The 15938-nt window shown below is 49.9% G+C and overlaps 1 protein-coding gene across 1 annotated transcript; it reads right to left on the bottom strand.

Moving 5' to 3' along the window:
- Positions 1–14357: 14357 nt before the first annotated feature.
- Positions 14358–15287, bottom strand: LOC141602248 (uncharacterized). Its single transcript, XM_074422552.1, has one exon. It carries the CDS (start codon positions 15285–15287, stop codon positions 14358–14360), a length of 930 nt encoding a protein of 309 aa, XP_074278653.1.
- Between the last annotated feature and the right edge of the window lie 651 nt (positions 15288–15938).

Below are 15938 nucleotides of genomic sequence, written 5' to 3'. Positions count from 1 at the left end.
CCCGAGGCATCTTCGAGATCTGTCCTTGGAAGGTTGCGGACAAAGGCTCGCCAGCCGTGATAAGGAAATGTACCCGAGGCATCTTCGGGATCTGTCCTTGAATGTTTGCGGGCAAAGGCTCGCCAGCCATAATAAGGAAATGTACCCGAGGCATCTTCGGGATCTGTCCTTGGAAGGTTGCGGACAAAGGCTCGCCAGCCGTGATAAGGAAATGTACCCGAGGCATCTTCGGGATCTGTCCTTGAATGTTTGCGGACAAAGGCTCGCCAGCCATAGGTAAGGAAATGTACCCGAGGCATCTTCGGGATGTGTCCTTGGAAGGTTGCGGACAAAGGCTCGCCAGCCGTGATAAGGAAATGTACCCGAGACATTTTCGGGATCTGTCCTTGGAAGGTCGCGGACAAAGGCTCGCCAGCCATAGGTAAGGTCGGTTAATGGACCATGGGAATAGCCGCGTCAAATGGGCTTATTTTGAAAGTAGCGAACTCGTGATGCCGCTGTGGGAATAGTGAGTATAGATTTTCACTATCACTGTTTTTGGAATGAGTGGGTTCCGCGAGGAAGCCCCCTGCTGGTACTTGAAAGAATAGTGAATTTGGCATCTTCACCATTCGTCGTTCTTCTTTGAACTTGAAGTGGCGGTTTTGATCGCCGTTTGTTTTAATTTTGAAGGAAAATAGCAAATTTTGAGTTTGCTATTGCGTTTGAAGTGACGGTTTATATGCTGCCGTTGACATTTGATGGAAATAGTGAATTTGGAATCTTCACTATTGATTGAGGTGACGGTTTATGTGCCGCCGTTGACATGTGTGGTGAAAATAGTGGAATTCAAATTCCAACTATTATTTTGAAAATGACGGTTTTAATTGCCGTCGTTTAAAATTTGGGGAAATGGCGGTTTTTGCATTTTCGCTATTTATTTCTGAAATTGGAGGGAAATAGTGAATTTGATTTCACTATTATTTTTGGAATTGGCGGTTTTGATCGCCGTTTGCTTTGAAATTTTTTGAAAATAGCGAATTTAAATTTTCACTATTCGACTGGAGGGACGGTTTATGTGCCGTCGTTTAAAGCTTTCGAAAATAGTGAATTTGAATTTTCACTATTTGTTTTTGTTTTTGAGAAAATGACGACCTTTAATATCGTCAAATGAAAATTCGAAGTTTGTTACGTGGAAATCGGGCTAAAGCCCAAAATTCGCTGAAAAAGCAAGGGACGCCTGATTGAGGCGCGAGCCACCTGGCGAACCAAAGGGGCTTCCCTATTTTTCTGTAAAAGACGCGAGTTCAGGCCACATACCATTCATCATCTCGTCATCTTTTTCTTCGACAAAACAAAGCCAAATCCGCCATTGTTGGACCTTCTAGCTTGCTCGAATTCTTGCCTTCATCAACAATGTCATCTCAAGGTAAGTATTTCCTCTTGAATCCATTCAAATTTGTTGATCTTTAGCTTGATTGAATTAGGGCGAATTTTACCCTAGAAAATCGAATTGGGCGTTTTTGATTGAGCCCATTTCGAATGAAATTGATGTTTGCATTAGGTTAGAAACCTGTTTAGGAGTATAGGGGTGCTTTTAGTTTGCATTTTGGTCCCCGTTCCCGCTCCCTATGCTCGAAAAACGTGAGTGAGGCGAGAAACCGTCTCATTTCACAATGTCAAGTTTATTTGCTTGGGTGGTGGGTCCCACTAGGTTGCATTGTAGTTGGGAAAACCTGTATTCGCCATTTATGGACCTTCGTTGGGTATTGTGGGCAAAATTGGATTTTTGCCTTTTGTGACGGTCTTACGTCTGACAGAATAAGCGCCTGTTCGGGCTTGAATTGAGTCAGTTTGCCTTGAAATGGACCTTATTGGTAATTTAGGTCACCTTGAGGCGTGATAAAATCACGTTTGCCTTTTTGCGGCCGTTTTTGAATTTTGACCGGTTTGGGCTCAAATTAGCGTATGAATTGCCTTTTTGAGCCGTAGAAAAATACCCAATTGTGTCGGGAATGTATTTTGGTTTGTAGGCGGACCTTGTATAGGTCTTGAAATGCCGTTTTTGTGGCTTTGACTCGTCTTTTTCTTGAAAATAGGGGCGAGTCGTTTTTGTGTTTTTTTTTGGAATGGTTTTGTTCGGTTGGATTTTGGGCGGGATTGCCCTTGTTTTGTATTGCAGGTTGCGTTTTTTGTTTTGTTTTTGGATTTATACATTTCATGCCGTCGTAATGCCGAAATTCCGGCTGACGTTTTCTGTTTGTAGGAGAGTGTTCGGGGCAGGCCGAGTTCATGGCTGCGACTCTTGAGGAGTTGTTCGAGACGGGCCCGGTTAGCACTCCGGTTAGCACGCCCTCCGTGGTTGTGGAGGACGTCACTGAGGAGGAGAGACCTCCTGAGCAGACTGTTGTGGCCTCAGGGGCCGTCGAGGAGCGTGAGGAGCCCGTTGTTGGGGCTGCTAGCACTAGGAGAGCTCAGACTGGGGCTGAGGCGAGTACCTCCGGGAGAAGGGTTTCTACGAGGGAGAAGGGTTTCTACGAGGGATGTCAACAGGGTCGTTGAGTTGGGTCCTACCCACCACGTCGAGTCTCGCGGCCATAAGAGACGGAGAGTGGAGACAGCCGAGGACGATGCTGACGTCGCGAGTTGGAGAGCCAGGCGAGTTACGACCCCACGGGGTTTGCTTTTACGGGCGGCGCCTGAGTGGGCCGAGGGTTTTGGCGGTAGCCAGTTGTTGCTTCGACTTGACCGACACCTTTCCTACCGTGCTCACGAGGGTATGGTGAGTCGTATTCCCTAATTGAATTTTGTCATTTTTGAAGTGTCGGGCCTAAATAGGCATTCTGTCATTGTCTGTTTTTGAATTCAGGAGATTGGCACCATGAGGACTTTCTCGGGCTTTTCTACCTGCTTGGGTCTCTACGACGTTCTCCGGGCCGGGTCGAGGGTGCTGATAGAGAGGTCGGCTTTTTGGCCGTTGGTGGCCGCTTGGCGGGACATTCACAGGTCTTCGATTAGGGCGAACCTGTGTTTGATCCGCGCTATGTTGGATCGGTATTGGGATACGACGTCGTCGTTCCACATGGAATTTGGGGAGGTCGGCGTGACTTTAGAGGACTTCGCCACGGTATCCGGCCTTCCCTGTTGCGAGTTGCCCATTGAGTTTCCCGAGACGCTGGAGAGAGTGTCCTCTCCTGCGGTCACTGCTTTGATCGGTACTGCTTTGCCGGAGTCTTCCGACGTCACTCCTTACTTGATTGCGAGTTCGTACGTGAAGGACCACTTCACTGAGAGGGTGGCAGGTGTTGCTCCGGTGCCGTTGGCGAGCCCGGAGGCAGAGGTTGAGGCCGACGCGAAGGAGGCACGGCTGTGGTTGTGGTACTTCTTGGGTGCCACGTACTTTGGTGACAAGGGTGAGCGCTTGTCGACCAAGGTGCTTCCTCTCTTCACCGACCTTGACACTTTGGGTCGGTTTGACTGGGTTACGCCGGCTTTGGCGAGTTTCACCCGGCACTTGCACGCGGCGGTGCGTCCGGAGACAGTGGGAGCGGGTAGTGCTTCTGCCTTAGTTGGTCCCGGCCTCATCTTTGAGGTACGAGTTTTTTGTGGTATTTTTTTTTTTAGTTTGATTTTGATTTTGACTTTGGCAATTTTTGAAAAATTGGCTGATTTGTGTTTGCTGTGTTTGATTACAGGCTTGGTTGTATGCTTACTTCACTCCTCTGCGTCCGGGGACTACAGACGGTGTTCCCTCGGCTTACCCTGATGTGAGGGGTTGGACGGTGGCTCGGAAGAAGTCGACTAAGTCGACTTACGAGGACTGCAGGCGTCGCGTGAACAAGCTTCAGGTTGCTGATGTAAGTTTCCGCTTTCTTTCCCTTTTCCTTTATAGAAATAGATAGAGATAGGATGATTAGGTAGCTCATGAAGCCCCCCAGTCAGCTGAATACCTTTGTTTTGAGTGTAGTTTGTTGGGCGGCCTTGGGAGCACTACACGGGTGTACCGGCTGCCATCAGGGAGCGTTTGCGGCCTCGCGGCTCCTGCGTCTGTACTTGGAGACGGCGATTGAGCCGGTTTGTACCCGGGCGAGGGTTTAGTTCGCGTGCTTTACCGAGACTTTCGTCGTGCGGTTGACCCGCCTAAGGTGTTGTTCCAGAGTCGACCCACGATGAGGTTGAGAAGCACCTTCACGGTCGAGGAGGTGAGGAGTCGTTCTTTGCGGGACATTGACTACGACACCTTCCTTTCCTATTGTCGAGGCTTGCTTGGTACCCGATCGAGGTATGTTTTCCTCTGTTTTTTTTGTTTCCATTGCCTCTATTAATAGGAGGGTTTGTCATTTTTGATGTGGATCCACATGGCGGAGTCGACCCGGATGAGGACTCACCCCGCCTTTCCCGACGGAGACCACTTTTCGGGGGCCGGGTGGCGAGGAGCTTCGATTCGCTTACCGGAGGCCGCGGCGGCCGAGGTGACCGATGCTTGCATGGAGTGGAGGTTGATTGTTCCGAGGGTGAGTTCCTGACTTGAACACTTTCTCCGATTATACTTTGCCTTACATTGTATTGAAGGATATTTTTGTTTTGTAGGTGACGACCGTTAGTCACCGTAACTTGTGGCGGATGGCTAACCGCCGGAGGGCGCTTGCCGGTGACCCGCTACGAAGGAGGCTCGGCTTTCTCGTATGTTTTGTGTCTTTTTTTTTGTGTATTTGGTGTTGTATTTCACGTTTTTAGATCTTGAGGATCTGTTATTGTGTTTTGTAGGGCACTGCGGATCCGGCGGAGCTTGCTCGGGTCCGTGCTGAGTTGGAGGCAGCCAGGCCGATGATTGTGGGCCAAGAGCTGTGGATCATCCGTCGGGACCAGGACTTGAGGCGTCGTGAGGACGAGCTGCGGAGTCGAGACGCGGAGATTGCCTCCCTCAGGGCTCGATTGGGCTGCGGCGCAGAGCTTCGCGTCGTGATGGAGGAGGAGATCTTTGAGAGTTCTCCGTAGAGGAGCCCGAGCGGTGGTGGTGGTGTCTGCGTTGGCGGCGACTCCTAGTGAGACCAGGACTGGTCCGACGGGAGACGTCGAGTAGTTTTTGTAGCTTGTCCGTGTCTTGGACTCTTGTATGTACATACTTACATTTTGCGTGAGGCGGTTTGTATATATGTGTTTTTGGATTGTGGTTTATTTTGTGATTTTTGGCTTTTTTGTGTTAAGTTTTGGAGGAGCGCTGTCGGCTGCTGATTCTCCATTTGATGCTTGCACCAGTTCCTACATCGTTAGTGTAGAAAACAGGCAACAGATAGCACATATACATAAATGCAAACACGTAGAAGCATTTGATTGAAAACCAAAATTAACCAAGATGACTTGAAGTTAATATTGAATTTTGAAAATTCCGTGACAAATCGTCACGTTCGGAATTCAAAAGGAAATGACTTGAAAGTTTGAGCAATTAACTCGTATTGTGAATTAAATTGCGTCGAAATTATTGAAATGACTCGAAAAAATCAAACTCAAACCGTCAGGAATGAATTTTAGAAAAGGATTTTTGCGAGTATATTTGCTTTTTGATTTTTGAGGTCAAGACTCGAATTTGTGAGTGCTTGAATTTTTGAGGAAAATTGATGTTGTGTTATCAATCTTCGGTTTTGATTTTTGCCGGCAAATTGCGAAAAAGCGAAAAATTTTCGGAATTTCGACTGACATGGAAACGATCCATCGCGGATCGGGGCGACTAGCCCTTCCCCCCTTAAAAAAAGAAAGAAAAATCCGTTTGTTTAAAGCTGCGTCATGGAAACCGTGTCGGATTTCGTAAAACGCGAAAACAAGGAAATGTGAGTGTGAGGAAACACAAAATGTCCCGGATTATCCCGAAGAGGCGCGATCTTCCTGGCGGGAGGTTTGAGGTGTCAGGAGAAAACACATGTTTTTTTTGATAAAATGTGAGAAGTATATAATTCAAAAATAGTAGTGATGGGGCATATTCTGCACCGCTGACCAAGTCAACACATTGAGCAAGGTCAAGGGTATTCACAGCAAAGTCAACAACTTAGACAGATCTAGCTTCGTGAAGCCCATCGGCTGTCACACCGGTCTCGGCCGGACAACTAGCCACCGGGACACAAATCCGCGTACTCATATCCAAGACCCTCGGCGAGCTCGCCACAGTCCATCGGCCGAGGGTATAACGGCTTTTTCACCGATAGCCACTTGGCCACTACGTGACAAAAGGCGAAAGCCTATAAATACTCCTCAACCTTCATTGAGGAAAGGATCCACAAATTGACCTAATAACCACTATTCATCTGGTAATATCTTCCTTATCTCTCTACAATATACTCTTAGCCAAGTTACAACTACCTCTCTCTAAGTTCACTGACTTGAGCGTCGGAGTGAGTACGCTCGGCCAAAGCCGAGCCCTCAGTTTGTTCATCGTTTCAGGAGACTGCAAGGAGGATTCAAGCAAGGACATCATTCTACTAGCTACGAGTGGTAACAAACATCTGCTCTGGAATTACACCCGGAACAATTGGCGCCGTCTGTGGGAAAAGCAAACTAGAAGCTAGTCACATTCATTCCCAAACAACAAAAACAAAAACACAAAAAAAAACCCACCCAAAAAGCTAAGATGTCGAAACAACAAGAGATAGTCGCAACCGACGAAGCCACATTCTACCAAGATGATACATTTCACCATTCTGGAGTAGTACAACCCTCCACCGGCGTAGTAGTCCAACCGGAATTCGGAATGCCGATAATACCGGACACGCCGCCGCCCGCCAACCAGGTCACCATCATGGGACAGGTGGTTGACGTAGCAAAACTGAAGACACTCCTGGACCTAATTGGGAGTACACCAGCTCACATAGGCACGCCGACACGAGCGGCGGAAGCCGTCCAGGAGACCAGGGCCCAGAACGTGACTCCAAGAAACCTGAACGGAGCACTGGGAGAAGCAGACCCTACCAAGACGCCGGAGGAACCCAAAGTGGTCGTGGTAAACGTAAGTCCTTCTCGCACTCGGGAGAGGGCATCGCCGCCGCAACACCGACGAGGAACACCCCGGGAGAGCCAGCGAAGCCCGACTCAGGAGAGTCGGAGAAGAAGCCCGAGCCGGAGAAGAAGTCCCTCCCGCTACGAGGAGAGAAGCCGGACTAGGAATGCGAGGAGTCGGTCGCCGCGTGTCATCCGACACGTGGTCAAACACCCCTCGGTGATTATGTCCTAGACACCGCCGTGCCAACCAAGTCAAGTTGCCGCCGTTCACATATAAAGGAGACAGCGACCCGACCGACCACGCCGAGGCTTTCGAGTCTTACATGTCGGTATGGGAGCAGCCCGATGAGGTCCGGTGCCGAGTTTTCCCAACGACTCGCATGGGATGGCTCAAAACCGGTACAAGGGGCTTCCCGACGGTTCGTATATCTTGTTTCGCCGACCTAAAGGACGCCTTCTTAGCCCAAGACTCTTGCAACAAAAGGACGGTCGTGGAGACGTCGGACCTCCCGACTATCAAGCGGGAGGAGGGCGAGTCTCTCCGAGGCTATATGAAGAGGTTCGACGGCAAGGTCCAGGATTCGGAAATCAACCCCGAACCGGCGGCTTCGACGATGAAGGGCCTCCCAAAGGGAAACTTAAAAGACGAGCTCATCAAGCACGGGGCCCGGGCCTAGACGCCGCGAGGAAGATGGCCGACCAGGCCATCAAGGTGGAAGATTACCACAAGACCCGGGTAGGCCCCAGCCGAGGCCGAGCCCTCGAGAGAGAAAAAGCCGGGGATGATAGCCCTGGATGAGAGGCGCCGTGACAATAACAGTCACGATCCGATGATAAACGCCGTGACAATAACAGTCACGGTCGATAGATCTCGCCAAGAAACAGCCTCGACGGCGCCGGCGACAATTCGGGAATGTTTTACCAAAGGCATTACCATGACAAAACCCCTCTGGTCGCATCGGCCGCCAAGGTCTTCGCTCTAAGCGTGCGAGGGCCGGAAGGGAACGGCCTCCCAAGCCAAAAGGAGACGGTGACTCGAACCCGATCGCGAGTACCACGGCCGTGCCGCCACCTCACTGACAACTCGCCGATCGAAGAATGCCATTGAAGAGCTAATCCTAAGGGGAGCCTCGACAAGTATGTGGCCAAAGGCCAAGACCGACGCCAGCGGCCAGATAAGAAATCCGTTTTTCAACGGATAGGAGTTATCCATGTAGTCATCGGAGGTAACGAGAACGGTGGGTCGGCTCATGGGCACAAACGACACCGAGCGAGCTGTATCGAGGCCATCAACTTTGTGCCCAACGCAAAAACCGCCGCCTCCAAAGATTCCCGATATGACTATTGGAGGGAAGGACTACGAGGGAGTCATCGCCCCTCACAGCGACCCACTCGTAGTCAACTTGGACATATCCAACCACCTAGTGAAGAGATGTCTGATAGACACAGGCGCCTACATGAACATCATGTTCAGGGAGTGCTTCCACAGCCTCGGCCTGAGAATCAAGGACTTGAGCCCCTGCACCCATCCACTATACAGCTTCTCCGGGGCTGGCCTGGTACCCCTGGGTTCAATCAGACTACCGGTGATGTTCGGCGAGGGGAATGCGGCCAAGAATGTCCTAGCCGAGTTCGTCGTCATTAACGGCTCGTCCGCCTATAACGCCCTAATAGGCCGAGTTACTCTGAGCGATGCCGACGCAGTGATGTCCATCCGGGCCCTGACACTAATGTATGTCTCGGACCGGGGGGAAGCGCATAAACTCGTCTCCAAAGACGAGAAGGACGAGGTGGTCAACATCCAGATATCTGCCAGAGGATGCAACATGCAATCCCTCAAAGTGGCGAAGCAGTCGGAGAAGGGGAAAAGCTCATCCTCACAACCGAAGGGCGACTTTATGGATGCAACCGATGGCTGACGGGGGAACAGCGCCTCTAATGAGGCATTAGGAAACTGATAGACCTTGTAAAGCGCCGGAGGTGTCCAAAACAGCTGTGGGCACCCCGACGCATGTTAAATATCGAATGTAAAATCAACCTAGTCTCCCATGAAGATGTCCATTTTCCCCATAAATCACTGGCAGGAAGAAAGAGGCCGACGCCGTCTCATACTGTCAATTCGACAAGAGCGGCAGTCGTTAAAGAAGCCGACGCCGTCTCATACTGTCGATTCGACAAGAGCGGCAGTCATTAAAGAAGCCGACGCCGTCTCATACTGTCGATTCGACAAGAGCGGCAGTCGTTAAAGAAGCCGACGCCGTCTCATACTGTCGATTCGACAAGAGCGGCATCATTAAAGAAGCGACGCCGTCTCATCTGTCGATTCGACAAGAGCGGCATTAAGTTAAAAAAAGCGACGCCGTCTCATCTTTGTCGATTCGACAAGAGCGCGATCGTTAAAAGAAAGAAGCCGACGCGTCTCATCTGTCGATTACAAGAGCGGCGATCGTTAAAAGAGCCGACGCCGTCTCATCTGTCGATTCGACAAGAGCGGCGATCGTTAAAGAGCGACGCCGTCTCATACATCAATTCGACAAGAGCGGCAGTCGTTAAAGAAGCCGACGCCATCTCATACTGTCGATTCGACAAGAGCGGCATCGTTAAAAAGCCGTTTTACGCGTCTCACTCTGTCGATTCGACAAGAGCGGCGGTCGTTAAAAGAAGCCGACGCGTCTCATACATCGATTAAACAAGAGCGGCATCGTTAAAGAAGAAGCCGACGCCGTCTCATACTGTCGATTCGACAAGAGCGGCAGTCGTTATGAAGAAATGTAGCGCCGTGGCACCCCAAATAGTAGGCGCTTGGCGATCACTTAAAGTGGTAGACGCCGCGTAACACGCTATCCAGACGCCACTCACATCGTCATAGACAAGAGCGGTGGTCCCCATGAAGAAATGTAGTCTTTGTGGCGATCACCCCAAATAGTAGACGCTTGGCGATCACTTAAAGTGGTAGACGCGCGTAACACGCTATCCAGGCGCGCCGACTCTTCATCGTCAATCGACAAGAGCGGCGATCTCCATCGAAGCGAACATCATGGCGACAAATCCAGCGCATTGATAAACAAATCAAAATGCCTTAAAAGCGTTAAAAACAGTTGAGATGCACACTCTAAACGCCTCGCCAAACCAAGGCTCAAACAAAAAGAAACGCTCAATTAATAACGAAGAGGACAACTCGGACAAAAAAACGGAAAAGACCTCGGCCAAGCCGAAGGCAAAGTGGAAACACTAAATACCGTTGAGACGCTCAAAAGAAATAAGGTAAAGACCTCGGCCATGCCGAAGGCAAAAGAAACGAACTCCTATTAATAATAACAACAGTTTACGAAAAAAATGGAGATAACAAAATCCCCGTTGGAATAAACCAAAACACAACCTACCAAAGGATACAAAATACAAGGAGAAAAGCAAAAGCTACAATTATGTCATTTGAGGCACCAAAGGATGACGGGGAGGAAGGGCTTAATGATCGGCCCCGAACAGTGAAGCGATCTGTTTGTAAACTTGTTCTCATCAAGCGACACATGATGGTGTGTGAGGAGTGAAGCAGATCTGTCAGAAACTTGTTCTCATCAAGCGACCTATGCCCGTGCCGCTTACCGTCGAGCGATAGCCGCATCTTCTTCAATAGGCAACCCAAAATTTCCTAGCGGCCTCGGCTTTGGCCTCGGCGTCATCAGCCGCCCTCATTTTCTCGGCTTCCTCCTTGGCCACCTTAGCCCTCTCAAAGAAGAGTCGCTCTCCGCGGCCGCCTCCGTCTCAATCTTCGCCCTCACCGCCTCCTTGGCCTTCTCCACCATGGCGTTCTCCTTAGCCTCAAGCTTGTCATCAAGCGACTTGTCATATCCGCCCCACGGAAAGGAACCATCAAGAGGGAAAAGCTCCTCGATCACTTCCCTAGCAGCTCCTTCCTGGCCAAATCCCGAATTCAACGCACAGATTGGGGAGCATGACAGTTTGGAGCATCTCAATGTCCGCCTTCTTCTGCTTGATAATGGCCTTTTTGCCCCGAACCACCTTCGCCTGGGCCTTAAACAGCCCTCGGATTCGTTCCTCTGCTGGAGATAGAGGTCGCACGCCCCGAACATGGTTACACTTCTCCAAAGACTTCGCGCCTCGGCTGCCGCAGCCTCGGCCTTGGCTCTCTCGGAGAAGGACCTCTTTTTCAGCGTCCTCCCCGAGTTTTCTCTCGACCAAGAGCGCCTTCTCGATCTCCCTAAGCTTCCGCTCATTGAGAAGACCCAGCTTTGCCGACGCAGCCACCTGCTTAGCGGCATTACGCTCATGAACAGCTCGAGCCACGGCCTTCTCCTGCTCCATGAGACGAGCAGCGGTAACCACGTTCCACCTTGCAAGCTCCCTAATTAGCTTCGTGCCTTCCTCTATAAGCTGGGAGACAGAAGCCTTCTGGGATGAAGGGACGGTGGTAACAATTTGACCCCCAACCCGCGGGCCGGAGGAGGAAGCCTTCGGGATGAAGGATTGACGGTGACGCCTGATCACCAACCTCGCGCAGAGGTCCCCTCCGCCTGCTGCCCAACGAGAGCAGAAGCCGGCTGCGGCTGGCCTACAAGAATTTAATAAAGACGTCAGTATCAACGTATATCGACATGTCAGGAAGCCTGTCATCAGGAGCACCCAATGACTCGGCTAAATTTAAAACCACGGAATGAATAGGTACCGTGCTTCGCCTTCTTGGCCGGAGGAGGCACTTCCTTGCCAACGGTAGAAGCTGCCTCCTTCCTCTTTCGGATAAGGGGAGATTCCTCCGCATCGGAGTCCCCCTCAGAAGGAATATCAACCACCTCCACCGTCTCCTTTTTAGGAGGGGGGGTGGGAGTTGCAACTGGCGTCGACGCCCTCGCCGCCGAAGACATTGTTTTCCGCGCCCGACGCACAACGCCGCTAACAACCTTCGCCTGAGCCTCCTCCACGCTCAAGCCCTTCAGCCGCTGCTCCATAAGATCACTCGGCGACTTCCTACGGTCGTGGGTTTGAGCCTTGGGATGCAAGTTGGCAACGGTTCCATCTTTGTGCAGCCCCATTCTCCGGAGAATATCCTCAGACAAGCCCGATCCAAAGTGGTCTGCGAAAGAAACAAAGCGAGAGTTAAGTAGAGGAAATAAACCGAAATTCGAGGAGCAGGAGTATTAAGAACGGCGATGGGCCTCACACCGACCCCACTCACCCCGTGCTAGGGCCGGTATGAGGCCGACATGGCAGAGCGGCTCATCCCGAAGGATGATCTGCGTCGGGGAATCCATCTTTTCGACCCCACTCTTGTCCACCTCAAAGAGCCTCATTGCCGACCTCTCATCCTCCCGGAGATAGACACCGCCGGCATCCATTTTGAGCTTCTTCCGGAAACCCATCTATCATGCTCCGCCCGAGTCTCACACCGCAAGTTAACTCGGTCTTTGGAAAAAAGCGTGCGCGGATAGTCATCCGGCACCTTAACGTACACCCACCGGCCTTGCCAGTCCTTGCAAGAAGAAAGTTTGTTGACAGAGACATAACCCGGCTCCATCTCCACACCGTACCATCCGACGCGGCCGAAAATGGTTTGAGATGGTGAAGCCATGGAATAAATTCACCGTTGGGGCCTCTCCCTTGAAGAGACAGAGCCAGACAAAGCCGATTATGGTCCTCATAGCCAACGGGTGCAGTTGTGCAACGGCAACGTTCATGGCTCTAATAATGGCCATAACGTGCTCATTCAACTAAAAAACCGAGCCCATACTCCAAATGCCGCATATACACGCCGGTGTGGCCCGGTGGAGGGCAACAGACGGCCTGACCCTCCTCGGGGATAACAATTTTGTATCCCCTACCGAAGAAAAATGGCCCTCGAAAAATTTCTCGCTTTGAACAATCGGCGAGCTTATGAGTCCAAGCACGGTCGAACGGACCTTACAGCGCCGCCGTGATCCATAACATACTGCCTCCCTTCGTTAGGACGAGGCCTTTCCTCTTCATCACCGAAATCATCACCAAAATCGCCATAAGAATCGTAGTCCTCCCATTCCTCAAGAATTTGAGGATCAACTTCAGAGAAGGAGACCTAGGGCCCCCGACGCGGGTTTACTAGGTCCAAAGATCGCAGAAGACATGTTCACAACAAACTACAAACGAAATAAAAGAAAATTTGTTTGATTACCTTAAAGAAATACACTCACGGATCGAAGACCGAAGATTGGAAGAAAAGAAAGCCCTTGAAAGTTTAAAAAGGAAGATTTTGGGGGAAAATTTTTGAAAATTTGAGGAAATGAAAGTAATGGCCAAAATCACGGAATAACTGCCCTATTTATAGGAAAAGCCCATGAAGAAGGACCAATCAGACCACACCCATGAAGCGTCAACCAATCGGCAAGAAGCGGACACGTGTCGGACATGCAACCAAGGAATGTCAATCGACGCAACACGAATGTCAATCAATGCTACGATTACCTAGCGTATTCAACACGCCCATTCACATCTCTTCGCCTGTTCATCTCCCTCAACAAATTCCTAGGCACTGCTCTCCGCCGGCCACATGATCGACCAAGCCAGGAAGCACCGGCCGGGGCAATCAAAATGACCGCACTCTCACCCTGGTCTCGGCCAGCAATATATTATTTCCCACATCGGATACCCTTTACGCATCCACGTGGAGGGGGGATATATGGTACGGCCTAACAAGAACCACGCCGATGCTTTAGAAGAAGCCGATACCAAAAATTTTGCAAAAATACTTACGCAGAATATACGTTCACATACATCGAAGCCCATACCACGGCATAGACTACGGCTGGGGGCAAATTGATGGGGCATATTGCACGCACCGACCAACTCAACACATTGAGCAAGGTCAAGGGTATTCACAAGAAAGTCAACAACTTAGACAGTCTAGCCGGTGAAGCCCATCGGCTGTCACACTGGTCTCGGCCGGACAACTAGCCAGCCGGGACACAAATCCGCGTACTCATATCCAAGACCCTCGGCGAGCCTCCACAGTCCATCGGCCGAGGGTATAACGGTCTTTTCACCCGATAGCCACTTGGCCACTACGTGACAAAAGGCGAAAGCCTATAAATACTCCTCAACCTTCATTGAGGAAAGGATCCACAAATTGACCTAATAACCACTATTCATCTGGTAATATCTTCCTTATCTCTCTACAATATACTCTTAGCCAAGTTACAACCACCTCTCTCTAAGTTCACTGACTTGAGCGTCGGAGTGAGTACGCTCGGCCAAAGCCGAGCCCTCAGTTTGTTCATCGTTTCAGGAGACTGCAAGGAGGATTCAAGCAAGGACATCATTCTACTAGCTACGAGTGGTAACAAACATCTGCTCTGGAATTACACCCGGAACAAGTAGGATTTACATGTAATGCAAATCCTTAATTACATAAGGTTCTTATGGCAAAGCCAAGTTACATCATTAGCATTCAATTTCTCCCTACCTCTTCCTCTAATTCTAGCTCTCATTCCATCACTTATCTGCAAAGCAACATATCTTGGATGCATGAGGACCGTATCATTTCTGCACTTTTTTCTCTGAAACCAGATAGAGTAAAGTGCCCCCAAAAACAGTGCAATCTGAACTCCTCTCTGGACAATTGTACCTCCTCTATTAGACCACCAAGATAAATCAACAGCCAAAGGGAAGCTGCAACCTGTAACCTGCTGTAAAGACATCATCACTCGTCTGCTGTACTGGCAGTCAAAGAACAGGTGAGCCAGGGATTCATTAGCCTGTCCACATAGCAGGCAGCAAGCATCAACATCCATCCCATAGGTTAACATTTTATCCACAGTGTTAAGTGCCTCATGAGCCACTAACCATCCCATGAATTGGTGTTTAGGTAGAGCCCAACTATTCCAGACCACCTTACTCCAGTATGTAGGAGGACTAACATTCCTGAGCCATTCATAACAACCACTGGGAGTGTATCCCGTCGGTTGGACCACCCATACCCCATCCACAAATCCATGAGCTAGTTCCTGCTTAACCTTACAGATCCTTCTCCAAACCCAGCTTGAGTTAGTTGAAGGACTGTACTCAAACCAGTCTCTCCCTCTGATATGGTTACACTGTACCCACTGTACCCAAATGGAGTCTCTTTTCTCAGCAATCCAATTCACCAGACGACCCACCATTGCCTTGTTCCATACCTCCTGATCCTTCAGTCCTAGTCCTCCTTCTTCCTTTGGCTTACAAATTTTATCCCATGCCACTAAAGGGACCCTTTTATATTCTGTACCACTCTCCCACAGATAGTTTCTACAGGTGGCTTCTATACTCTTAATGATGCCCCTGGGTAATACAAACATCGAAGCCCAGTAGGAGTGCAAGGTGTTCAGGACTGATTTAATCAACACAAGCCTGCCAGCATAAGAGAACTTCCTTGCTCAATAACTATGAATCCTCCCACAGATTTTCTCAATGAGACAAGCATAATCAGATATCTTAAGTCTTGTAGTTTGAATAGGCATTTCCAAATATTTAAAAGGGAGAAAACACATGTTGAAAGAGACAAGTCAACAACGGGAATCCTGGAGAAGCCTCAAAGAGGCGCGAGCAGCCCGGCGATGGAAGCCGACTCTCCCCTTTTTCTGAAAAGTGCGCTGATCATTTTGTATAAATAAGGACGTTTGCGCTTCATTGTTTCATCATCCGAAACACAAAATAATCTCTACAAAACCTCTTCTTCTTCCACAAAAATATTTCATGGATGCTTTTGAGGATGCCTTGCGACAATGGTGCCGAGATTTGTCGCCTCCCGAAAAGTATCAACTCGCTTGCATGGAAGTTGGTCAATTGTTGGTGCTTCTTCAAGTCAAGGTGCAACCTTCGTTTCTTGAAGCATGTTCTCGGTTTTGGGATTCGAAACATCATGTTTTCGTTTTCCCGAAAGGTGAGCTTTGTCTTCTTGCCGAAGAAGTTGGAGCCATTGGTGGGTGGCCGGGTTGTGTTCCGGTGCT

The sequence above is a fragment of the Silene latifolia genome, chromosome 9, assembly GCF_048544455.1.
Source record: "Silene latifolia isolate original U9 population chromosome 9, ASM4854445v1, whole genome shotgun sequence".
Classification (NCBI taxonomy): Eukaryota; Viridiplantae; Streptophyta; class Magnoliopsida; order Caryophyllales; family Caryophyllaceae; genus Silene; species Silene latifolia.
This window is presented reverse-complemented; position numbering and strand designations above follow the sequence as displayed.

Bases quoted from the DNA above. Each gene is read 5' to 3' on its own strand.
- LOC141602248 (XM_074422552.1), bottom strand. From the start codon at position 15,287: ATGTTTGTATTACCCAGGGGCATCATTAAGAGTATAGAAGCCACCTGT.